The sequence below is a fragment of the Buteo buteo genome, chromosome 15, assembly GCF_964188355.1.
Source record: "Buteo buteo chromosome 15, bButBut1.hap1.1, whole genome shotgun sequence".
In the NCBI taxonomy this organism is placed as follows: Eukaryota; Metazoa; Chordata; class Aves; order Accipitriformes; family Accipitridae; genus Buteo; species Buteo buteo.
Window position 1 is genome coordinate 4,275,062 of NC_134185.1, and position 25,644 is coordinate 4,300,705.

Here is a 25,644-nt window from a genome sequence, read left to right on the forward strand (position 1 = left end):
TGGCTGCTTACATTGGTCACTGTAGATCAGGAAGTGGCAGAACCTTTGTTCATGAGTAGACCAAAAATAAAACTCAGTGTGAGCAGGGGAAGCTTTCCACAACCTGCGAAGACAGATGTGGATGTTACTATTGAAAAGTCAGCAACATACATATTTAAGTGTATTTAAGTCTCCAGAGCACTTATTGGTTTGTTGGTTTTTTTTCTCCACTTAGCAGTAGTTGATGTTTGTTAAGGTAATACTGTCAATGATAAAAACAGTCTTCTTCCTCCATCTCCTCCTTTCCAGCTTCTTCTTCCTATCCCCAGTGTCCCTGTGCACTGCTATTGTAACTGTTTGTGTAATGCATAGTAAAGTAAATCAGGGAACAGTTCTGACCCAAAAAAGCCTCTGTTTAATGGGTTATATCCCAGCAGATTCTGTTTCTCCAAACTACTGTCTGGCTTTTCTTCAGCAACTGAGGTATTCCAGAAGAATAGGCATATTTTAATGACCAGAAGGTGTTGCACTCCTATAGATGATTTTTGGGGCTGGAAAAGAACAGTATGATTCCTTTTGAATGAAGGTAAACTGAAGAATGTGCTCCATGAACAAGCCTAAGGTGCTGCAATTGCTAGTGGCTCTTGAGTTCATGAAAACAGACTAAAGATACTCCAAGGTAGGTTTGGAATAGCTCCAACAAAATACGTATAGTCTGAACTAGTACTCTGCATCATTTGCTCCATAGATCTTCTTCTGTTGTGCAGCACTGTTTGCTAACGTAGACATACCTAGAAAATGCTTACTTTGAAGAAGACCTGATGTGGCAGGCACGCAAGTCAAGGGTATTAAGGCTGTTATCAAAGATCTGCACAAGAGTTAAAAAATGGTAAACGGTACAGAAGTATGTGTCTCATGTAGCTAACCCAATCAGCAGCTTTATGCTGGTACTTTGTACAGTACACTCATTGGCCATCTTTGTGTATTCTTAAATTTTAGTTTAAAAAACAAAGAAGCTAGCTTAGAAGAGCAGCTAATTTACAACAGAAGTTCAGAGTTTCTGTGACAGTAAGTAGAGACTGAGTTGTCTTGGATGTCTGCAGGGAGCATATCATTGACCTTCCTCTCATGGTGAGGCCAGTATATATTGTGCACAGATAAAGAAGTTTTGCCCTGTACCCTTTTATGAGTTTTATGTACTTATTGAAGGCCAGTGTTAACTTTAACCTGCTTCTGTTGTCAATAGCCAGCCAGCAGATACAGCTCAAATTTCCCAGGATGCCTTTTCTAAAGATGCTTCCTTCCCGTCAGTAGGCTGCAGAACATTCTCTCACCTATTTAGTCTAGACCAATTTTTTACACTTCACTGCACAGTGCTCCAGCTAGAACAGAAATAAGACAATTATTTTCATGCACAGTACCCTATGGGCTGGTTGTATAGAGAGTTGCCAGGGAAGTGGGAACTGTGGATTTTGATCCTCTCAAAAAGAGAGTAAACTTCCTGCATTAAATCTACAATTACTAAGTTTTATGCAAAAGGCAGCCATTTCCTACTTTTCTGTCTGTGTTTTGAACTGGCCCTAGTGAAGTCTGAGCAAGGTATGCTTATTTTGAACAGGCATCAAGCTGCCTCCGCAGATAAATATCCATCAGAAGACTGAACACATCACACCTTTAGATTGAACCAGGCTTCATCAGAGCTTTACTGAAACCCCAATTTCCTGGTCTAAAGTATGCATTTCTATGACCTTAATAAACTACTTGCTGTAGTCTAAGAAAATAGCAGTAACCGATACTGCTCTCTGCGTGGGCCTGATGAACACGGTTAATAGTCACAGCTACAGAAAAAGCCATTATTTCGGTTATCATGTGACAAATAAAGCTAGAGGTGCAGCCTTTGCAGAAAAAACATAGCAGTCCATCAGCTTGCACAAACACTTGATGTTGCTTTAACCACCTGCAGAACATCTTTTAGAGTCTAAATAACAACAGCAATAGCCTGCCAAAAGCATGAAAGCATGAGTGTCTGAAAAATACTACGTTCTGTGAAAACAGTACTATTTGTCAACTGCTGACAAGAATAGATTGGCTTTAGGTTGCCTTAGGAGACCAGCCTTGAAAAGAAACTAGTTTATTCCTCCTATGGAAAAATCTTTATTCAACACTAACACTAAGGCAGTATAAATAGAAACCTTCCCACTAAAAGACAGAATTTTAAACAATTGTAGCTGAAAGTCATATCCATTTGTAGTATTTACTTAAGAAAGGGAAAAATAATGTACTCATTAAATGAGGCAGTTTTTTTCTTTTTAGGTTTTAATCTCTTGATAGATATGGAAGACACTTAAATTCAAAATTGTTGTGGAGTTTGGTGCTGGAAACTTAGAGCAAAATTCAACTATTAGTTTTGTTCATGAGTGATGCAAGAGCAAAATTCTGTAAAAGCTCAAGTATTTGTGCAAGTCAAAATGTGTTAAGATTCCCTTGTGTTAGGCACAGTACAAAGACAGAGCAGATCATTTATCTCATCCTGAAGATATTATAATTAAAATATAAGACTTAAGACAGAAGATGGATGCCTACAGAACAAGCAGACTTGGTTGGTTAATTAAAAAATAAATAACGTGAAAGATGATGCGATGATGCTATTGTGTAGATTTTGTGCTCGTCGCACCAGAGAAGAATTGGGCTGAAGGGAGAGGTTATTGAATGGGGATAAATGGTATGACTTTGTGTGAGCTTTGCAATGCTGAGTTGTACACTGAGTTTAGTACTTAGATTTCCTAGTATTTAAGTATGTGTGCATGAGAACCAGCAAAGAAGATAAATGATGAACAGAGTTTTAGCGATGATGTTCCTAATGGGTGGGTGAGAGCAGGATGAGGGAGCATTTGTGAAAATAGTATGATCAAGTCCGGCTGAAAGTGGTAGCTCTGTAGATAGCTGAAAAAGGTTATGTCTATGGATGTGGTTTGTATCCGAGACTCACTTCAAGATTATTGCAGTTCTTGGTGACCAATAGAATCAGTGTTTTTTCAGTGATGAAAGAGGAAGCTTTCTCAAGGAAAAAAAATGTTGAAAGAAACATTTAAAACTAATTCAACTGGTTAGATATCAACAAGAAAGTACTGGAAAGTTAAGATGTTCGCTCGGACAGGAGGCAAGTCTGGAGTAGAAGTGTAAATGATGATTCATAGAAAAGATTGTTGATTTTATATTTGCAGATGAGATTAGCAGAGACGCTGTAGAAGGAGAGGAAAACTGGACCATGAATGTACCCTGTATAGCCTTTGCATGGAAAGTTGCATGTATGAGTTGTCTGACTGAATTAATGAGTCTTTATAGTTTGGAAAGCCTTTTGCTTTTGGATTATGAGGAAAGGTATAGCACAATAAACGATGTGCAATACAGCAGTTTTTAAACTGAAGTGATATGCCATGTATAGCATGTATTGTAGAACTCGGCCAGATGGAGTGAGTAAAGAATAGAATATCCATTATTATTCACAGTGGGGGTTTTATAGTCTTTAAAATATATTCTATGATTTCTTTCTGTAGATGCAAATTCTTGAAATAAACATTATATTGATTTTGGGGGGAAGCTTTGAGTTATTTTACAAAGCTGTTTACATCCACTAAAGCCTCTGAACGTAAATGCCAGTAGCATTTGCAAATGAAGATCACCACAAAAAAGCTTAGTGACTTTTCCTTATAAACACATTTTACCTGACTGATTGTACTTTCTCTGAAGAGAGTATTAATATATTTTAGTGGATGTTAAGAATACATATTACCTAGGATACTGAAACTCTGCTTTCAGATAGCTCATGCTTTAGGTTGTATTATTTTTCTTATTTTTATGAATAAAACTTTAATCTTGGGTTAAGAATTTTTCTTTCAAGTTAAGACTCAGAATATATGATTAAATAATTACCAAAAAGAGTGGAGGTTTGGTTGTTGATTTTATTTGTTTTTTCTCCTTGACATTGAAAGATTTGAAGAAAAAAAAAAAAAGTGAAATGGTGATGGCAGGATGAGCCATGGCAGATTAGCATACAGAGGAAAGTTTGCAAACCGCAACATCTAAATTTTATGTGGCAAAAAGCAAAGCCAGCGTGAGCATCTTAAGCCTGAGTACATTCGTTTGGGGCATTTATTATCAAATAACAAAGCTAAATGTTAGATTATGGTTAGTCTTGTATAAACTGTAGCAAGCAGGAGTTATCCAAAATCTCAGTATTTTTTTTCTTTTTGTGCTGGATAACACCTGTCACCCTAAAGGATGAAGTTGTGTCTTTACATTTCTTTTACCCTAACAAGTCTCTTAGATGAAAAGGTATGTTATGTACTATGCTACATAGATTGTTTTTTTCCGCTTATCACAGTATTATTTAATGCCTTTTAGTATTTCATTAATGGTCTTAACTACTAGCTCTCGTCAGCATCAGGGAATGTTAGGCAGTCTTTTAGATTTCCACAAGATAGGGTTACATTGCAGATAAGGACCAACGTGAGATTCAGAGATCTGTACAGAACACATTAAGAGATCAAAGGATTGTTCACTTGTGTTTTCAATAAGGTGTTGCTGGTAGTCTTGCTGTGGCTTTTTCTAGATGTGAAAGAACAGACTTTGAGTTTTCTGAAGGCTTAGTTATTAAGTGTGTCATAGTTCTGTAGGCTATGTAAGAAAAGATTTCAATAACTCAATAACTGAGAACACTTTAGTGCCTGCCAGAGTGCCATGGAATTGTGTTAGAAATCGGTGTTCGTGGATGTTGCAATGTGAGGTGGATGTTGCCATGTGAGAGTTTAGCTTTCATGAAGAATGTAAAAGTATGCCTAAACTACATGACTTGATCGAATGCGGATACAGTCCTTCAATCTAAAGAGGTTGGTAACTCTTCAGAATACATTTATCTGTCCGCTCCTGTTTCATCTGTGTTATTTGTTTTGATTTTTATTTTGCTGTTCTTTATCTCTGAACTGATACTATTCAATCACTCTACTTGGTGATAATGGCATGGTGACAGGGCAAACAGCTCAGTCATATTTTTATCCTATATATTGCTGGCATTTGAATTAATGTTTGTCTGTCTTTCAGTGCCTTCATGAAAAAAGATAATTTATTTATTAAATGAGAGAATTTTGACTCCTTAAGACATGTGCCTCCTGCAAAAACTGTAATCATTACTTAGCAAGGACATCATCCTACGAAAAGCTAAAACTGTTTAACATGTGACTTTGTCACGTTTTCCAAGAGAGAGCAATCACAGCAGAGCCAAGGAGCAGTCTAGAGGAAATGTTATCCTGGAAGAGTGTACATGGCTCTATCTGCCTCGCCCCCATGAAGACACACATACGATGAAGTATTATCTAGTCTGTCTAGAACATTCTCAAGCAAAATCTACAGTTAAGGCAATGTCACTCTATTCTTAGATCATTACAGTACTTCTCTGCCCTTTTAACCCCAATTCCCCCCCCGTCCCCCACCACAGACCTAAATCCCTTTGGCTACAAACTAAACCCATTATTTGTGTATTTAGTATGGAAAACTTATTGTCCTGTTTATAGCATTCTTTCCCATATTTGAGATTCATCAGCGTGTCCTATGTTCACTCTTTCCTCCTAACTTTTTTTTTTTTCCAAACTTTCTACCATTCTGATTTGGAGAAGAGCAGATACCTAAAAGTTGTCACAAGTTCCATGAAAAAGACGATGCCCTGAACTAGACACTGTTTTTCACTGTTCTCATCAGTGTCAAGTAAACCAGAATAATTGGGTTTTTTCAATTTGCATTTGGCAAATGGAGAATGGAGTTGAGCCTTTTAAAAATAGCTGTGTGTTACAGACTCCCGCTCACTATGTGGTCCATGATAATCCGCAGATCCTTTTCTGCAGTAATGCTACAGCGATTCTTCTTTACTTGTTATTTGTGTGTTTGATTTCTCCGTTTGGAGAGCACTAAACTGTAACATTTATTGGACTTGGGTTTTGGGTTGTTTTTTTTTGATTGCTGTTCTGATTGATCTAAGACATTTTGCATTTTAAGCTTTTTCTGCAAAGAATAAAAATGGATGGCTGCCTCATTCCTGTTGACAGGAAGAAGCAATTCATCAGTGCAGTTTTGGAGCCGTGGGCTGGCCTGGCTTCAGATCATTCTGTGCCTAAGATTTTGGACTCAGCTGAGGTGGCAGTTTGCCTTTATATAGCCTCTCTGGCTTAGAAATGCCTAGAGCTTGCTTAGAAACGCGATGCGTGACACTAAGCAGTAGTTGGCCGGTATGAACGTCTTCAGCATTGCTCAGCCTGTGTATGTGAAGCAGGAAAGAAAGATCTTTCTCCTGACATGTTATCTGGCTTACTCAGGCATGACACCTGTAGTCTGGGGTGCTTTCACAAGACAGCGATGGTGCAGTTTGGAATCAGAAGGGTTTTGGTCACAGTTTCTTGCTAAGCGTGTCTACTGAGCTCTCTGAATTCCTGACGCCTATGGAGCTTTGGGATCACTTGCTTTCTTGCTGTGTCTGAGTATCCTAAATAGGTGGGTTTGGGAAGGCACAGGCTTCACAGTGACATCTTTCCAGGTCATCACTGTTGATTTTAATTTACTAGAAATAGAAGTATATTTCTGCAATGTTTTACGCTGTTTCTTTCTGACCCTGCTTAGGTAATAGTCTTACGTGATACAGGGTTACAGTCTGTTTGGAAGTAAGCTTCTTGTGTCACTCTTTTGTTTCCTTGCATAGTTCCTCCCAGTCTGAACTGAGACAAGATCATTAGTCTGCCTTGATTTCCACTCCTTTTAAATGGTATAGTGTCTCAGCAGTCCTGAGGTGCTTCACCCTGAGTATTGCTGCTTTCCTGAATCTATACTATCCCACATTCTATCCCATCCGTCAGTGAGAATGTTATTGGGATGGAGTACTTCATAACCCCAGCTCTCCAGACACCTATCAAAACCAGAAAGAGTTATAGCATCTTTTTTTGAACTGAAGATTCATAACTTATTTAGGAAAAATCAATAAGCATTACTATGAGCTGGGTTCAGTTTAAAAGAAGCTATGGAGAAGTGGTTGCAAGAAAAGAAAATTCACATAGAGCATTCTGCTGAGACAGAGCTGTACCAAAACACAGAAGAATATTTACAAAAAAAACCAAACAAGAAGCCATAACTGTCTTACAGATATGTAGGGTAAAATCACGGAGTTTCAGAGGTTAGAGATTATAAGATATCTGCACTGAGTTAGTGTTATTGTATAGCTTGTGTACTTTAGAGAGTATTTCAGCTATTGTTAATGATGGTACTTTAAAATGCTTGGGACAAAGGATATCAGGAATTCCTGATTAGTATCATTAACAGGGCAGCGCTGTAAAAAAAACCTTTATCTTTTTAGGAGAATTTTTAGGTAGGAATGCATTTTATTTCCAAATACATTACTTTGCCTTTATAATAAGGAGGAAATAGTACGTGAGGAAAATGAGGCAGCCGTAAATTGGAGAAGCGAGTTGAAGGCTGGTACTCTTGTCTTGCAGAGGCCATGTGTGAACCCCTGGATCTAATTAAAGAATGTTACCACTGAATTCAGTGTGTCCGCTATTACACATATCAGACTGAATACCTCCCAGCTTTTATACTGGAGCAACCCCATCAGCTTGTTCCATTGGGGTAATTGAAAGCAGAATGCACCCAAAGAAATGCAAATAGTTCAGTGTTATATTGGATTAGTTTTAGTTATCTAATAAACAAGGCATGGCACTTCCAGAGATTTGTCATCCTGGTTTTGCAATAAATAGTCTTTAATTGTCTCATCTGAATATAGCATAAGCAGGCAGGAACATTAGATATAGAAGGGCATTAACACATTTTTCTCTCTTTTTTGTTAATCTGTGAGGTAAGCCACAATGTTGATTATTAACAGCCTACTCTATGCTGCAGAGTGGCTTCAGCGATTCTGCAAATTGGCTAGATTTGAAGCTGTTAATTATGCAGTATAGTGTGCTCCATAAAGGCAGAAATGAACGTGACTTGGCTCAGTTCTCATGAGAATAAATTGTAAAAATTGGACCTCTGTTTGGTTTGAATTCTGGCTTCACAGAGGACACGGACATTCTGTACAACAGGCTTGGTAAGGACAAATCATTTACTCCATTAAAAAATCAGAATATGTTCATAGTAAAATTGCATACCTGGCAGAAAGCCCATGGCTCTTGGGACTCTGCAGACGTCCGAGGCTCATTAGCACGGGGTGCTTTTTATCATTATGTCTAAGAAACTGTCAAACATCTTAAATCTGAGTATCTTGTAAATTATAAGGAAGACCCTGCATTCACCAACCACACTTGTGTGTGTCTGGAACCGCCCGCTGGTATTTTAAAGTTACTGTCTGCCTGCTGTAGAAGAGAAAGGCATGGTCTCCAACACATGCTGCTCATCTAACGTCAAGGCAAATGATAAGCGAGGGTGAGGGGAGGGTTGTCTTTTGGCTTAGGCTCTCTCTTTAGGTTTTTATGTAAATTTAGATGTTGGATAACAAATTATGACAAGATACTTTTACCTTAAGTTTCCACCTATACATCAAGGAATTTACAGGATGTTACTACTTCTGAAGCAAATCTGTACATATTTATATCATTTTCTCTTAAAGTATGAAAGCAGATAAATCAGAAGAAAAAACAGCTCCATAAATTGGAATGTTTTTTAAATCTTCTAGAAATATATTCACATAAGGAGATATTATGTCAAATATATGGCTGTACCTTTGTAGCTGTTGCAAGATTGTAGCAGTGTAACTGATACTGGTTGAAAGATCCTGAAAGAAGTATTAAATGTCCAGTGTGTCACAGTGATGAAAAGTAAAATGTCATTTTTGCAGTTTCTTTTAAAAGCTTAAGTGAGCTATTTAAAAAAGAACAGTAAGTTTGGGGCTTCAACTCTCATGTTTTTTTAAACTGACAGTGAAAGAAAATTACTATCTCAACCAATGCCTTAATACGTAGAACAAAGAGGACTTTATAGTTTAAACCTACTGAAATAACCAGTGTTAAATTCCTGTAACTGTTTGGTGTCGTTTAAACTTTTGCAATAAATGCATAGATTTATCTGGTTTAATTTTTTTTTCTTTTTTATGACAAGCAAGAAAGGCAATTCTTGAGGAAAAACCTTAACGCTATGATTCAACCTAATGCATAGCATTAGGTTTGTTATCAACGAGATGTATTAAAATGGAAACACTGAACTAGCAAAGCCATCTTGTGCATGGGATTATTAAATTCACAGTTTGCTGTTGCTAATTTGTTAGCAGGCTTCAGTTGTTTGAGAAAGCTCATACAAACTCATTTTGCAAAACCGATTATTAGATGAAATGCCCTCTGTCATTGCCACTGGAGGAATAGCTCTGAATCAGGGCTGTGTCACAAATGGAGTTATCTGGATGATCTCAGTTCAATACCATTTACCTAACAGAATTACAAAGATGATGCTGCCTTAATGAATAGGTTCTGCTCAGACAAATGGAGTCCCCTGGAGATAATGGAAATTCAGTGCAGGGCTGTTCACTTTCTTTGGTTGACAGGAAGAGCTTGGACTCTAGGATAAAGTCAGTCCTTGTGCTTTTATCAGAATTATGTTACTTTTATGATTTGACAAAGTTCAGTCTAGTGACAGGGATGCAATTACAGAGCTGTTTAGACTTGTTGGTTCTGGAGGACATTCTCCCTTACATTATGCTTCTTAAGCAGGTGTATTTTGTTCACTTTGATGAAATATGTGTTAACTGGAATAGCATGGTAGTTAGAGGTAATCCAGAACTGAATCCTTTCACCTATCCTACACAGAATATTGTGTTTTGTAGTCAGTGTTTCATGAGCAAACACAGGAACCAGCCTGTATAGTTGATTCTGAAGGATCATTCCCACCATTTTTTTCTTTTGAGTCATGATGTTGTTCATATTCATACTTATGAGAAAATTTTCAGAACAAAAATTCTTTCCACTTTTCAAATACAATCTGTGAACCATATACTAGTATGAGTCAAAGACAAATGATAATAATGAGGACAGTTCTGTTATCAGATATTTAAAACAATAATTGTTTATTAAAAACCAGTCTCAGAATGAAAGCAATTAATTTAATGTCAATGTTAAGATTTTGAAAAGGAAAACTGTTCCCCAGTGTAAATTTCTGTTTCACCACCATGTTCTCAGAGCACTGTGAGAACCAAGAATATTTTTCTGTGGTGATTCTTTATGCATGTTCAGTGGCACTGTGAAGTACAGAGAACTGTAGCTCTCAGCGCGCTAGACATTTTTCAGAGGCATTTATTTGGAAAGAATTTCTGTTGGAATGTAAGAAATAGTTTTGCTTGTGCAGCCAGCAGTGTATATGTAGCATTTCATGTAGAACAGACCAGAACCGTAAAATATTTTTCCTGTTAAAAAGTGTCACGGGTTAGTATTTGTCTTGTATATATAATGAAATAAATATTCATTCTTTTAGGGTGAAAAAGGAGATAAAGGAGAACGAGGACCAGAAGGCATTCCTGGAAGAGAGGTAAACTGAATGATGATGAAACAGTCAAGTCACAAGCGTCTGGGAGGGTGGTTAAGCAAAGAAATTCAGAATTTATGTAAGGAGAGTGATGGATGTGTATGCCTGGAGGGTTAACATCCACAAGATGATGGGGCAAGAAAAAGAGATGCATTCAGGTGAGATCCAAGTTCTTAAGCCTTCAGGTTGGACAGGAGAGCTGTGGGTAAGGATGCGGTAGGTTCCATGATATTTCTGCTGAGGGCTCATGAGATAAACTGACACAAGCGTGGGGAATAAAGCAACACAATATAGGTGAGAATCATTCCTGGTTGGATAATCTGCTGGAAAGGAGGGCATTTCTGGAGGTAGGGTAAAGCTAGGCCTGGAGCCTTGGTTTCTGAAAGGAAAATGCACAGGCTGTTAGGCATTCCTGCGTGAGAGCCATGGGTCACTCACTGTGCCATGTGGCTCATGTGATAGAGAATTTGAGTTAAAATGTCACTTTTTTTCACTGCCTACTTAGTTAATTGGTCTGGTCCATATTTGAGGTAGAGCATGAATCTGTGTCTAAAAATACTGGATTATCATGATGGCTGAGTTCACATTCTAGCTTGAACCTGAGCTAACACTATAGACACACCCAGTAATAAACCTTACTTTTGCCTAATTTATTTTTAAATTTAAATTTATTTTTGTATCTATTAAACCCAGGTAAGAGGACAGAAAATCAGAATTTGTTTCAGTGCAATACTAAAATGGCCAACCAGCATGATTTGAACAGCAAGATTTTTTAAAAAAGAAAATAAAACCAAGCCAGCAGTTTTCTTTATCCCTCTCTTCCCCTCCTGTCTGACTTTGTGAGGGTCAGCCTGGGTTTAGGTTTTAACGCAGGATACTGTTGGCTCTCCAATTGCAAAGCATCGCAGTTGAAGGCAGAGAGCATCTCACAGAGGGATCTGAACCTGACTGTCCAAATTCTGTGGGGAATGACTGGCATTAGGACTGAAATCCAGATACAGGATTTGAAAAAAAACATTCAGCAAAGCTTTTTTAAGCAACTGTACCGAAAGAGTAAAAGGGTCAACATTTGACACAAAAATGCTACGGCAGTCTAGCTGGGTCTGCTGAAAATGCAGTAAAACAGACTACATAATTATGACACTTTTTATGTCATCTGGCCTTCTACGCACACCGTAACCATAAAAATATTTTTCCTATTTTAGGTTATTATAATTTAATGCTAGATAAATCAGGCTGGTTTTGACTAATACTGGATGTCCTCCATATGAAAACATACACTATGTACTGAGCTGAAACTATGTTTAGGTATTCGAAGAGGTATTCTCTGGTAGCCTGCTTGTCTGTAAAGGTGAACCGTATACTTCTGTCATGCATACATATATGCTGACAGCATGGAAAAAACACATCTGTGTTTCTTTCCATAGCTCTGGGAACATTTCTGTGTTGGTCTTACACGATCTTCTTTACTACATGGGATCTTGTTCCATAAACCTTTTAGGAAGAGTAAGGTATACCAAGTATCTGGTGAACTCTAGAACATATTTGACATAGTGGCACTGTGAAAGTGTAAAATATCGAACCTTTATATTTTGAAATATTTACTGAACTGTTGTAATGTGTCAAGAAATGGTAGATTATCATCATGGGGACTGTCTAAAATATTTTGGAAGTAAAATTGTGCAAGGCAGTATAACATTATATTGTTTGAATCCACACATAATTCCTTTTTAACAACACTTAGATAAAATGCTTTGGATTCAGTTATCACTGTGCATGGAGATGCCAGTCATTAAGTTTAAATTTAAAGGACTGTGTATCATTGACTCTTGGTTGCTATCAGTGTCTCTCAAACTCATTCCGCATACAGAAATGTAACATCTGATATTTCTGCAATAATCAAGTTAATCTGCTTACATGGGTGTAATCTGCAGCGCTGTATAAAGAAAGCCTGAAAACACTTAAAGCTAGCGGTATCGGCTGCTGGCAGCTGTTGCCTCTGCCTGGGGGAGTGAGGGTGTCCGTACTCACAAGTGAAGAACTTGAAAATGATGACTGAACATTTTAACTCGCACAAATGGTAGAAACATATTTGAATTTATTTTAATCAAAATCAGGAAAGTAGGTGTCACAGAACAGTTTTGTTTGCTGTTACTACTTGTGTTTTCTTAGCTGTACAAAAAGTTCTTGCTAGGATGAAGTAGCATGACAGAGGGGAAGCCAGACGTGATTTGGAGACTAGGCTTTCTGTAATGATGAAGAGAGACCTAAAAATTTTAATTCCCTCATCCCTCACTGGTTGTGCTAACTGAGTCAGTTAATCTCATTGAGAACCAGGTTTGGAGGCAGGAACTGTGAATATATTTAACTGCTCTGCACATCTCCAATTTATTACTCCAGGAATCTGAGCCAAGATCTACAATGCCCGTGTCCCAGTCTGGGACATTATTCAGAGTCCATCCGACAACATGAATACTTACTATAAATACTAGTAATGTGGTTGCCATTGTTTTTAGCTTCTTAAGGAGCAGTTATTTATAACTTAATATATTACTAATGTAGTCCTCCCATGGTGTGTGTTCACATTACATCTGTAAGCAGATATTTGCCTGTATAATACAAATAGCCAGTTTGCTTGAGTAGTATCTCTGTTTTATCCCTTGAGACTTTTTTAGCCACTTGATATTAATAATGCTGTCATTTGCATCACTGTTACAAGTGGAGCTTCACAGACACACTGTCTGAAAGAAAACCTGATAAATACAGTTTCTTCTCCATCACACTCGTATCCCGTATGGAATAAGGACAAATTTGCAATACAAATATCCATGAAACTTATCTGTGGAGTAAGAATATGTTCTATTCATACAGTTGCCAGTTGAACTGAAATTGAAAGAAAATCTTTATCATTGAAACTTTTAGACTCTTTTTGGAGTCATGTCATTTTCTTGATCAGTGGTGCAGGTAGGAAATGAATACCACAGGATACTACCAACTAATGTCTTGCTGACAGAAATGAAATACTTCAGCAAAAGTAAGTGAAAACAGAAAGTTTTGTCATATCTGTCAGCATGTGTTATGCATAGCTAGGGGAAGAATAGAGTCTTTCTTGTAAATTGTAAAAAAAAAAAAGAAGTAAAAAATCTGAAATTAAAATTGGGTATATAATCTCTACAGCATTAAGCCAAGTGATTCACTAATTATTTTTTTTCTCCTGCTGGGGAAGGTGATACCCTAAGTGACTTTTTAAAAACTTTCCTACATAAAATGTTGCTATTCTTAACGTACCTGAAGTCAAAGGATGGACCTCTCAAGTTCAGTGAGCAATGAAAAAAATCCCAGGTTTTCAATGGACAGATAAAAAACATATTGGACCTTTTTAGTTTTATGCTTGTGGGAAAAGGGACCCAGTGTCTCAATATGATAGTAACAGTCGTTTACCTTCACACCCTCATGGCCTGTCTCTCTAATCTTGAACTCTCTTAGTATTAGCATTGTAAGGAAATATTTGGATAGGAAGGGAAGAATCCTATTGCTTGAAACTATGAAGTTGGTAATGATATTTAACTATATCTGAAGTTTGAGGATTCTGTTACGAACAAAAGTATAAGGAGATAGTTGGCATTGCTCAGGACCCAGAAAATTCTAGTAGTGGAGCAATTTGAAGTTTTTGAATGACATTAGCAAGAAAAGAGCAGTGGTAATATTTAAAAGTACGAGACATAAACTGAAAAATAGTATGTTGTTTGGAGCTTTGAAAATACTTTGGTAAATTAGAAAAGTTATCCCAGCATATGCAGCTTGGTGTTGTACAGCTGACTCTGAAGCTGTTGTTTTAATTTAGATTTTTAAGGCTGCTCTGTGGAGAAAATATAGTTCTGTTGTCTTACTCGTTAGAGTATTCCCAAGTTTTATTACTTGGTAGAGATCGTTGGTTTGATCTATAATAATTTGGTTGCACATTGTTGGTTAGTGTGTTGGATTGTTTACTGTCTTTTCAGTACTTTAGATAATACATGTTGTTGTAGGAGGTTTTGACCCGATATGAGGTTGAACCAGATTACTCTAATGCAGGGCAGGGAATTGTAAATAATGAATGATGTTTTTCCAAATAAATATCTTTTACAGTGAAAAACCTGTTCTCCTCAAAAGATGATGCCAGTCTTACAGCGTTTTCCATTGCCACATGCATGCAGTGTAGTATATGCGGCACAAATAGGTGCATTTCCAGTGCTGCAGGAGCTGCTGGAGTCCTCTGGTTAAGGTCCAGCTGATCTTTGCATTTTTTCATTGGGAAGAGCACCTGTTGGCAGCTGCCCGTACATTTTACCTCTTTCATCTCTTTTCTGTGATGATGTATAAGCAATGTCTGCTGCTCGCTTGCTCTCTGAGAAAATTTTCAGTGTGCGATACACTTTTCTCAGGCCTCGGTGAACTTGTTAGGGCATGTTAAGTCAGAATTCATTAAGTGAAGTGTTAGGGCACAAAAAGCATGTTTTACTTGGAGGGAACACTTAACATAACAATTTTCCTAACATTCCTGAACTCTAGAAAGAGTTTTCTTATTGATAATTTCATGCAAAGCTAATAATTCAGTTATTTTGGTACTCTTTTTCAGACTTCTCTGATCGAATCCATGTTTGTTACTATGGTAAAAATTTTGTCTCAGGGTGAGAGGTTAATGCACTTCTCAGCTATTTCCCAGCTGTGGATAAGTAAGTAACTGATGGCAGCTGAGAAGAGGCTGTGGGCCCTGTCTTCTAACACTACTGGTGAGGTTTGCGTTATGACTGATAGCTGTCTCTTGGTCTTGGTAGTTTGTCTTCAACGAGCTGTTGAACAGAGCCCTGACTCTCGATGCCCTTGGTGCCTCTGGTGTCCAGTCCGTGTGGAAACCCTTCAGTCCAGTTGTCCGCTGCCAGGCAGCATAAGCCTTAGAAACTCTGGCAGCTCTGTAAGAGTTTCCCAGTAAGCTTCCTCTCCTTACTCTAGCTTTCTGGAGGCTTCTGTGTTTGCTCCCAGATCAGCTCATTGTGAGTCTACTGCTGAAAGGCTTCCTCAAGCTTCCCTGGCCTGTCACTCAAATCCCCTTGTTTGGGCTGCAGAGTTTTTATGACAGTCAGCTAGTCAGTCTCAGCCAGAGAGGTGTCTGCTCATTAAACCCTTACAAATCCCTTGTGTGGCTTTTAAACCCAGCTGAACATCACAGTGTCAAGGCTAAAAGCAACAGACGAGTCTGCAAGAAAATCTAATTTACAGAAGCAGACTCCTTTAAATTACAGGATGCTTTCCCCATCCTGTGCAAGCACCAACACACGTTTCCTTTTTAATATAACCCCTGTATGTTATATGGGAGTACTCGGAGAAGGTGTGTACTTGGTTCAAGTTGTTGCTGTCATTTGATGTCATTTGTTACTTGATATTCCTAGGGCTTAGGAGTCCTTGGTAAGGTAGTTCCTGAGACACTACAGGTGTATGGGATGTGACTTCCCAGCACAAGCAGCAAGGCGTGAATCCTCTGTTCTCTTCATATTCTGTCCTTTTTGCTAGTGATGGTAGTAGTACCAGTTTGCAGTTCAGCATGTTGACCCAAAAGAATTGGCTTAGGGGAAAGTGTTGTTTGGGTTTCCTTTTCTCACAAAATCTTTGGCTGTTCTGATCTTATCCAAATGACTGAAAACACAGGCAGTGAAAAACTGTTTCATTTTCTGGTTCTGGTTATATATGGCACTCCTTTTGAATGAATAAAATGTTCTCAGGCTTGGTAAAGAACGTATTTATCAAATCACTAAGTAAAGTTATTTTTATTTCACCGTGGAACTCGAGAGCACAGCAAATATTGTATGAGATTGTCGCTGGATTAAAAGGATAATTCAAATAGAAAAACTGTAGCCTTTTATGCCAGTAGTGTTGGGACACAATTAATAAAATCCAATCCTTTGAAGAATTTGTGTAACCATGGTCCTTTTTAGAGCTTTAAGGCAGAGTTACTGTTTTGTAATTGTTTTCTTCTCCTAATTCAGTTGGTTTTGTAGGCTGGCTAAGACTCCAGTAAACTAACATCACAGAAAAGTCTGGTTAAATATTTATCAAAAATAGTGTCAACCCATATGGTAACTTCTCCTTTAAATTCTTTCCACCAGAAGAAATACGATTGTCATCCCCTTCCAAATAAAAAGCCTGCCTCTAGTTTAATCTTTCCCCCATTGGCCCCAATTTTGCTGACTTTATGCCCTTGTTGAAATTTGTGATATACTTGTTCCAGTAATTTCTCTATTGGTCAGAAATTGTCTTACAGTAATACCTGTTTTATTATATATATAAAAAACATTTATCATTTTTACCATTTCTCATGTTATCTTGTTAGCCTTGAGTTGGCCTTATACATGCATATCCTAATGTTTACTTTACATTTTGCCATCCATAGAGGAACTGTAATGTAAGGATTCTGACCTGTAAAAAGACCGAGCTGTAGTCCTTACAGAGGAGAAAAAGCACCAGCTGAAGACTGTTCATGAACTCACAAATGTGTATTATTATATGGCTCCCCAAAAGGTAGAATTAGATCAGGATAGAATTCAATAATTCATTCACCCTCTCTCATGAGAACTGCTGGAATTTTTACTCAGTTCTTGAATTTCTGGCAAATCTGGTAACAGACTCCTTAGATCAATAAAAATTAGTTTGTTATTTTCAAAACTGACCTTGTTCTCCTAAAATATTGCAGAAAACGAGCTTTTCTAATTTAAAGCTTAATCTAAAATCATCCAAATTATATCTGTTAGATAACCACATCCATTTTACTGAAGCATCCTGTTCTGGTTTCTGCCAGAGACAGGATACTGTACCGTACTGTGCTAGAAGGAGCTACAGATTTGACTTAGCACAGGAATTCTTACTTCTTATGTCATTCAGAGACAGTCAGCAGCAGCTAAACCTCTCAGCAGCTTTAAAAAGGTGGCTGTAGGGAAGAATAGGCATGGTGCAGTACCAGATGTGGTTTTGCAAGCATTCACTATGTCTGGGACTTAAGATGATATTATTTTTAAAAGATATAGAATGTGTAGAAGAACAAGAAATACTTCTAATGGGATAACCTTTTAAGCAATTTTTTTTCCTGATACTACTGCTCTTTCTTGGGCTTTTAAACTGCAAAGGAAAGCTAATTCAAGTATCGTAAAATAAATACTTCCTATGAAAACCTTCCTGGGCACTCAGAAATCCTGCTTCAAACCCTCTAAGGCTTGTTGTCAAATACGTAGTTTCCCCTTGTCCTTTTTATGTGAGGTCGACCTCTGTGATCATCATCTCTGCAGTAGCTGTCAAACTGCATACCTCACCGAGGTGCACTGCAGGAACACTAGTAAAAGCTTTAAATACACCAGTTAGGAAAAAATGAGGTTCATAGTTTGACAGTACATGGCTTGGGTTCAGTATCTCTCGTCTGCAGTTGTCTTTTCTATTCAGTAGAGACACACAGAGATACATATTGCTGTCTGTGAGTTGCAGATTTTTTTTTAGCCTTATCTTTTCTCTTCTGTAAATATGCAGCCTAAGAGCTAATTCTTAAACTGAAACCTATTGTTTCACTGCTGATTTGTTAATGCTGATTTTGAACCAAATACATACAGTTTGCATACCTGAAAAATCCCTAAAATGTCTTTTTAGAATATGGAGTGGATGTGTTTTATGCAGTCTTTCAGAAGGAGGTGAAAAGTAAAATGCAGTAAATGGAGACAATACTAAAACTATGTCATACATATGCAGATTGTATAAAGAAAGCAATTTTTTGGCTTGGTTTTTGAATCCATCTGCCTATTACATTTTTTAAGTTCAAACAGCAAAACTACTTCTGATTTAACTATTACATATTTGGCAAGCTTAATAAAGGACAAATCAAAGCTAAATCAGGGGTATTTACAACAACCACAAATTTAATCCAAAGTGGGTACTTAAATGCTCATATAGTTCTAAATGATGTTCCTTCCAGATGGTGAATTAATGTAATTTTAGCAGGAAGTGAAGTTGCACAAATATGCAGTATTTAGAACACTCACTGATTTAATGTTTCTGTACCCACCAAGGCACAGATGTTACTTATCATTTTCATGGCAGTTGTCTCTATCTTTCCAATTATCGCAAACTGAGGAAGTGAGTTTGCAAGGGCAAAAAGGGGGCTGGGAAGAACTTAAGTTAGTAAACCCTAATCCAAATGTAGATGAATCTTTTGTGTCCTCGACCTATCTAACCTCCGCAATAATAACGATGGTGGCCTACTTGTAGAGTATCTCATTATGATTCGGTCCTTTATTGCCTACGTTATTGCCATTGGGTTTCTAAGGAAAATCTTTGAACCTGTAGAGCGCTCTCTGACTTACAATGTACATGGTCTCCTGTCACATGCCTCTAAAGCAATGATCAGAGGGAAGGCACAAGACAAATCTCTTGGCTTAAACAAGGAGTTCCTGACAGGTTGGTCCAGCATCAGGATTAAGTTCATTCCTTATTGCAGAATGGCTTGAATTTGCTGGGCATATTTCAAAACCTCTCGCTTTTCCATGTGTTTTGCAGCAAGGAGAAGACAATAAAGAGTATGTGCTGGCTCTAAAGATTTTTTTGGGGGTGCTTTTGGTGAGAGATGTTAGTGGCAGAGCTGTATCGTGGACAGTCTAGAGGGTAGATTCAGACTAGATAGGAGAAGGAAATTTTTTACGATGAGGGTGGTGAAACATAGGAAAAGGTTGTCCACAGAGGCTGTGGATGCCCCATCCCTGGAAACATTCAAGGTCAAGGTTGGACGGGGCTCTGAGCAACCTGATCGAGTTGATGTCCCTGCTCACTGCAGGGGGCTGGACTAGATGAGCTTTAAAGGTCCCTTCCAATCCAAACTATTCTATGATTCTGCGATTGCAAAATTGCTGCGTATGTAACATGTTAAGACTAGGCAGTATTATCTGCTTCTCCAGCTGAAGGCAGAACTAAGAAGGGACGTATGAAGGACTCAATTATTTCTCTAATTGCCTTTTCAAACACTGCTGAAGATGGGAGTGTGAGAGGATGTGCAGCAGCTCTGAGCTATACCCTGCTGTTGCTCACCAGCTCAGCATTGCTACTTGAAACATAGAATCCACAGCTCTCTGTCCACCTCTGCCTCTCCCAATTTTAGCAGAGGTTAAGTGAATGTACTCATACTTTCTCTAGTATTTTATTTTATCTTTGTTGGCCATGCAAGACACGGACCTACTGGGACTGCAAAGGAACTTTGTATTTCTACACGCTACTTGCCATAATGAGGCACAATCAAATAGATAGTTCGCTTTGTATGTTTAATTACATGTTGAAGACAGATGCAGTCTTTGATAGATGCTTCTCTGTTCACAAAATAATCAAAATAAAGAATTATGAGATAGCAGTACTAATAATGTGATAATATTTTAAGGCTTAGTTGGTTAGTCTATACTAAATCACAGCACTACAGGATTTTGTCCAACGCTTTTCACAGATGACAACAAATACGCATTTTTCTTCTTTGCCCAGGGACTAAAAGGTGACCCTGGTAGTCCTGGTGTGGCTGGTCCTAAAGGAGAAAAGGTACTTTTTTTATCCATAAAGTTGTACGTATATGCGAGTATGCATGATATTTCTTCAATATTGAACACATTGTCTTAACTACATGTGATGAACACCCACTGCTGCCATTTGTGTAGTTTAAGGGTTGAAGAATATGAACACAGACTAACTGTAAATATGGAAGACAAGTACTCTTTATCACAATAAATTTTGAATGGAATTCAGAGCAGGAGGCTGAATTCAATGTTCTGAATTGTTCTCTGGGTGCTCTGATTTGCTCCCACGGACTGAACCTGAAGGTCTGAGAGTGTAATTCATGCCTCGGCGACCTAATTCTGTGAACATTTTACACAGTCAGATGTCATTACATATGTGAGCTGTCACACTGACTTCAGTGGCCACCTTGTGCATGTAAGCTGCAGCTTGTAATTTAACATATGCAAATATGTTTTGAAGGATTGCTTTTTTTAAGCTGTGATTCATTTATGCAGATGCCTGCCATTTTTATTCCATTTAACCTGTGGTGAACTGTGTACATCTACGCCATTACTGAAAAAGAACATTGCTTTACTCATATATTTTCATAATCGGAGCATGTTTGATTATTATACTGAATTTACTTCTGCAGTAATGCATATCCTCTAAAATGCCTAGAGGTTAAATATGTATAGCTAGAGAGATTGTTGATTTACTTACTCTTGTATTTTAACTAGGGAGATGCAGGACCTCCGGGACCAGCTGCCTTGAGCGTAAGTACATGTAAAACAAAAACAGACGAAAGAAAATCACTAAGAGATGTTGCAGTTTTTAGCTTATTTGCAATGTAAATACTTTCATTATTAAATTTAAGAGCCAAGTACTTTTCTTTAGAACGCCTCTGCATTTTCTGTATGAATTGTGAAGCAGGGAAAAGGGAATTTTATAAATATAAAGAAAATAAGCATATTTAAAACATCTTGTTTCCCACCAAATGCTAACAAGAATATTGGTTTTTTTCTTCTGTGTATAGATAGTATAGGCTGGTTAAAGCGAAATAATTCCCTTGTTATTTTTAGTGAAAAACACTTTTCAGTAAAAGCTTGCAAAACTACTTAATGCTTTTTCAGATATTGTAAATACTCTATCGTCAGGTTGTTCTATTAAGTACTTAGTTATGCGTGCAATGCCCTATATATGACACAGGTTTCTATATATAACAGGCATATGTTCAAATTTGACACACAAGACCCTATTTTCAGGAAGTTAAGAACATGGGGACGCATCCAGCAGCCAGATAGATGTGAGGCTGCCACAGCTCCTTGCCCTCCGGTCCCACAGGCAGCGGGGCTGAGCGTGCACTCCCAATTGGCATGCAAGCATACATACAACACATATAGACGGGTCTGGCCACACAGGTCAGCACAGATGGGGACACTCAGCACTCCCACAAACACAAACAGCACCAAGGGCCTCATCCTGGTACTCTCTCTGGCTGATCATGATGATGGTCTGGTACTGGGAAATATGGACATATATACAATATGCATTCCTCTAGCATCTGAGCTGACACACAGCCTAACCAGTAGATGCCCCTGCTCCTGGTCTTTCCAGTTACTGGGACCTGGACCTTCAGTCCCCCCCGAGGCTCACAGACCCACTCCAGCTGCGGGTGCAGACCTCCTCACTCACAGACTCCCACGCAAAAACACACGTGTACACACACACACGTATATTCCCCTGGTTTCCAGGTCATTGCACCTACTTGCCACCAGTCCAGCTTGACATTTGCTGTTGATCACACACACAGTCGCATGCTTGTGCTCACTCCATTTGTTGGTACCACAAAGACGTAGACCATTGTCTTTTATGAAGCACGTCATATGCTTCTGGTTCCTTGCATTACACAGTAACGCTGCTACCGATAATAAAAATAATTGAAATAATTTCAGTATGGGCTTAATTGTAGTCCATTTAAATTTCGGTGATTGGACATGTCTAATAATATTTGAGCATAGCATATGCTTCACTATGAAGCATTCTCTACCCAGAAAAAGAGGTTATAAAATTCTTTTCACACAGAATAAAAAATTGTTTAGTTTGTCCTTTCAAACTCTTGCAGAGTTACATGTTGTGGTCTTGACATCCATACAATCTTTTTATCTTACGTAATGATCAGATATGCATAGCAAACACAGACTGGAAAGGAAAAAGAAATGTAATGTTATAATGATGGAAAATCACTTACTAGATTTGTATGAAGAACAATATTTCAATAATTTAGGGGGGGTTTATGGTTTCTACAATTGTCAGAGGGAAAAAAAGCAGACAGGTGTCTGTCTTCTGCATTATCAGACTCAGGAAGCTGCAAATTTGGTCACCAATTCATTTATTCCTTTTCTGTAATTTACCTGCAAAAAGGAATATGTGAGGGCAGACGTGACAATTAGTTATCTTTCAAGTACCGAGGAAAGACTTCTTGAGTACGGATCTAACAGTTTCTTTGTGAGGATTTGGTACGTGCCTGTGCACCAGAAAAGAGAATTGACCTGCGTATTAGTTATATTCTGGCTAGATAGTGCCATAGAGATGGTGGAAGATGTTTTTAATTTCCTTGCAGTGAGATGGTGGAAGATGTTTTTAATTTCCTTGCAATGATCTGTGCCCCAAGCGCGTAAGAAGCCTAAAGAGAAATTCCCCAAAACTCTCCAGGGCAAGTTTTGCTTCATAAAAGTAATGAATTCTGTCTGAACCAAAGTGATTTTTCTCACAAACTGAAATGAGAAGGCCTCCCATTAAGGACAGTCCATTTGAGTAAAAACAATTGAGAATGGTGCAAAAGAGCGTGGCAAAAATGAAAACAAAGAGAAGAGCTCCCAAATTCCCAGGCTGTGGTTCCACAGCATGAATAGCTCTTCCCCCAAACTCGATGTTATGAACTACTTCTACGCTATTCCTATTGCCCATATAATCCTAAATAAACTTCATAAGAACTATCATTCATAGTGTAAATTATTATAGATTGTCTTTTCACTCTCTCCATTTCCAAGACTGAGCAGCAAGGATCTCCATTAGATCTGACAAACATTGAAGGATGTAACCAGAGACCCATAACATAAAAATAAATTCTACTCTAAGGTTTCAAAATTATGTTGCCATCTTTTATGGTACTTGTTTTTGGATTAGGAAATCTAAATATCCGGTGTCTTGATTTCCTGGAGATAAATTAGTACTGTGTCCCAAGATCAGTGTCTGTTTGCTACAGTTCATGTCTTGCTGGAGGTAAACAGGACCATTTATGTCCTTCAGCTCTTGAATATACCACCAAAATGTGTGTTGAAAGAGTTAACAGTGAAATATTTTTAGTAAACAACCTTGATTCTAGGATTGTTACTGCAATAGATGGATTGGAGTAGATCTTGCTTCAGACAGATTCTTACAGGCCTTGAAGGGATCATTGAAATAGTAATAGGATACTTCTGAAGATAAGACACAGGAATTAGAATTGAGGATGCCTATTTTCTGTGCGCTATAGAACCATAGAATGGTCCTTTTGAGCATTTCTTGTGTAAATGATGGAAAAATGACTACATCCATTCAGATAGCAGCAGCTGGGTATGTTAGGCCTGTTTCAAATGCATTCATTGCCTTCAGTTGCAGTTGTGGACACTTAGCTTTCCTAATAGTCACATTCAGAGGTTAGTAGTATGATATCGAAAATCAGACACTGCTTTCAAATTGACTGAACTTACTCTTTCTGTACCTTCAGTGATTCACTTTCATAAAATGGACTGTCAAAGAATTGCATTTCTTTGATTATAAAATGCTGTGCAAATGTTTCAGTTCAGTTGATTCAGGCATAGCCAGGTGTCTCTGCATTGGTACATCCACTGTTGGTCATCCTCATGCTTTTTAAAAGGAAACATTTTAAATTTTAGGAAAGCAGATACTAGTCTTCAGAGGGATGTTAGTAACTGATGTACTGAAACATTTTTTTCATGTAGCTGCTAACTGGGAGAAGAGACAAGAGTGACTGTGAATTGGTTTAGCAGTTTGAAGACAGATTACAACACTGCGGGAATATACGGCCCAGCAGGAAGGCTTTCTCTCTCCACCACTGTAAATGGTCATGTGTTTCTGTTGGCAAGAGCTAAAAGAAGATAAATGACATGAATAGTGGTGGCTCGGGGAAAATCCAGTCTTCAGAGTTGTTTTATTTGTGTGACTTCTGTGTGGCCGTGACTCTTAGGATATATAATCATGAAAGGAAGATGTCATATCTCGCTGTGAATGAGTAGGAGGTCAGATAATATCAAGATTCATGTGTCACTGGATGAGAACTTACTGTGTTGGGACCTTCATGCTGTTAGAGCCAAAATGTGACATCAGTGTTTCAGTTATGAACGCTGTTAAAGCAAAGTTTTTAAATGTTCCATTCATTTGGGACTCATGCATGATGTCATAAAGTTATGCTCTACTTACAGTCATTTTTAGTTTTTCTTAATGTGAAAATGATTTATTTCTTTTTATCAAAATGCAAAATGAATTATTATGCTGGGGGGCAGGGAGGCAAGAGGAGTGCAAATAATGACACACTGTTAGAGCTAAGTCCAAAGCGCATTTGGGCAGGGAGGGAAGGAATATTGAAAGGCACTTGGTTTTGCTCGAACTGGACAACAGGGCCTGGGTTGTCGACCTTCTGCCCCAGTGCAATTGCATATTGAGACCGGTGGGAATCGATGGCATTCCAGAGCTCTGCTGCCCTGCGCAGCTCTTCCATTCCTATGTATTTCCATCAAAATCATACACCGGTGGAATAAGCTGGAGAAGGTCTACCATATATGCTGGTCTCAGTATAAACTAGAGCATCAGCAGCGTTGCGCGGGGCTGGAACATTCTGCCCACGCACAGACCTGCACCCTGGTCTTGTCCTCAGCACGGGGAGCGTGAAGGTGGCAAAAGGCTGAGACTGCTTCACTGCAGTCGTTCCCAAACAGCTGGGTGGTGGTCCTTCGGTCCGCAGAGAGTTGTCCGTAGGTAATCTACAGAAGCACAGAACAGTGAGTAGTATAAACTCTTGGTTTTTCATTTGTCTGTGCTATTGGTACCTGTGAAAGTCTAAAAGGTGTCAGTGACCCTGTGTCTAAAAGTGCTCGGGCATCCCTGATGTGTAGGAAATCCCGTGCTGCTCAGAAGCACGGTAGGCGTGCTCTGTCTTCCAACATGAAAAAATGCAGAAGAGAATGAAGTTATTGGTACTTGGAGGAAAAAGCTGTATTTTTAAAAGTGTTCGACTGACAAATACAGCCATTATAGTCTCTGTAGAAAATGAGGGATACTTGGAGGCAGTATGTGTGGCCGAATTCATAAATACCCAGCAGCTGTAACAACCTGTCAGGTGGGTGAGCATACACCAAACTGCAAAACGGGAAATAATACCACTGCTTTTTTAAGATGCGAAATGATTTTATGAGTTTGAAATGGAAATTTCACAGCTCAGAAAGTGCATTGCTCTGAAAAAAATGGTAGAGCTCTGAATACTCCTGGTTGATGTCAGTTAACAGAAAATCTGTA

General features: G+C 38.3%; 1 protein-coding gene across 2 annotated transcripts in view; it reads left to right on the top strand.

The window, feature by feature from the left end:
* The window catches only part of COL19A1 (collagen type XIX alpha 1 chain), a 204,397-nt gene that overhangs the window by 87,110 nt on the left and 91,643 nt on the right, over positions 1-25,644 (top strand). For both annotated transcript variants that reach the window (XM_075046427.1, XM_075046428.1), the window contains 3 exons: positions 10,474-10,527; positions 20,062-20,115; positions 20,808-20,843. In XM_075046427.1, coding sequence (XP_074902528.1) covers positions 10,474-10,527; positions 20,062-20,115; positions 20,808-20,843 — 144 coding nt within the window. The remainder of the gene's footprint in view (positions 1-10,473; positions 10,528-20,061; positions 20,116-20,807; positions 20,844-25,644) is intronic.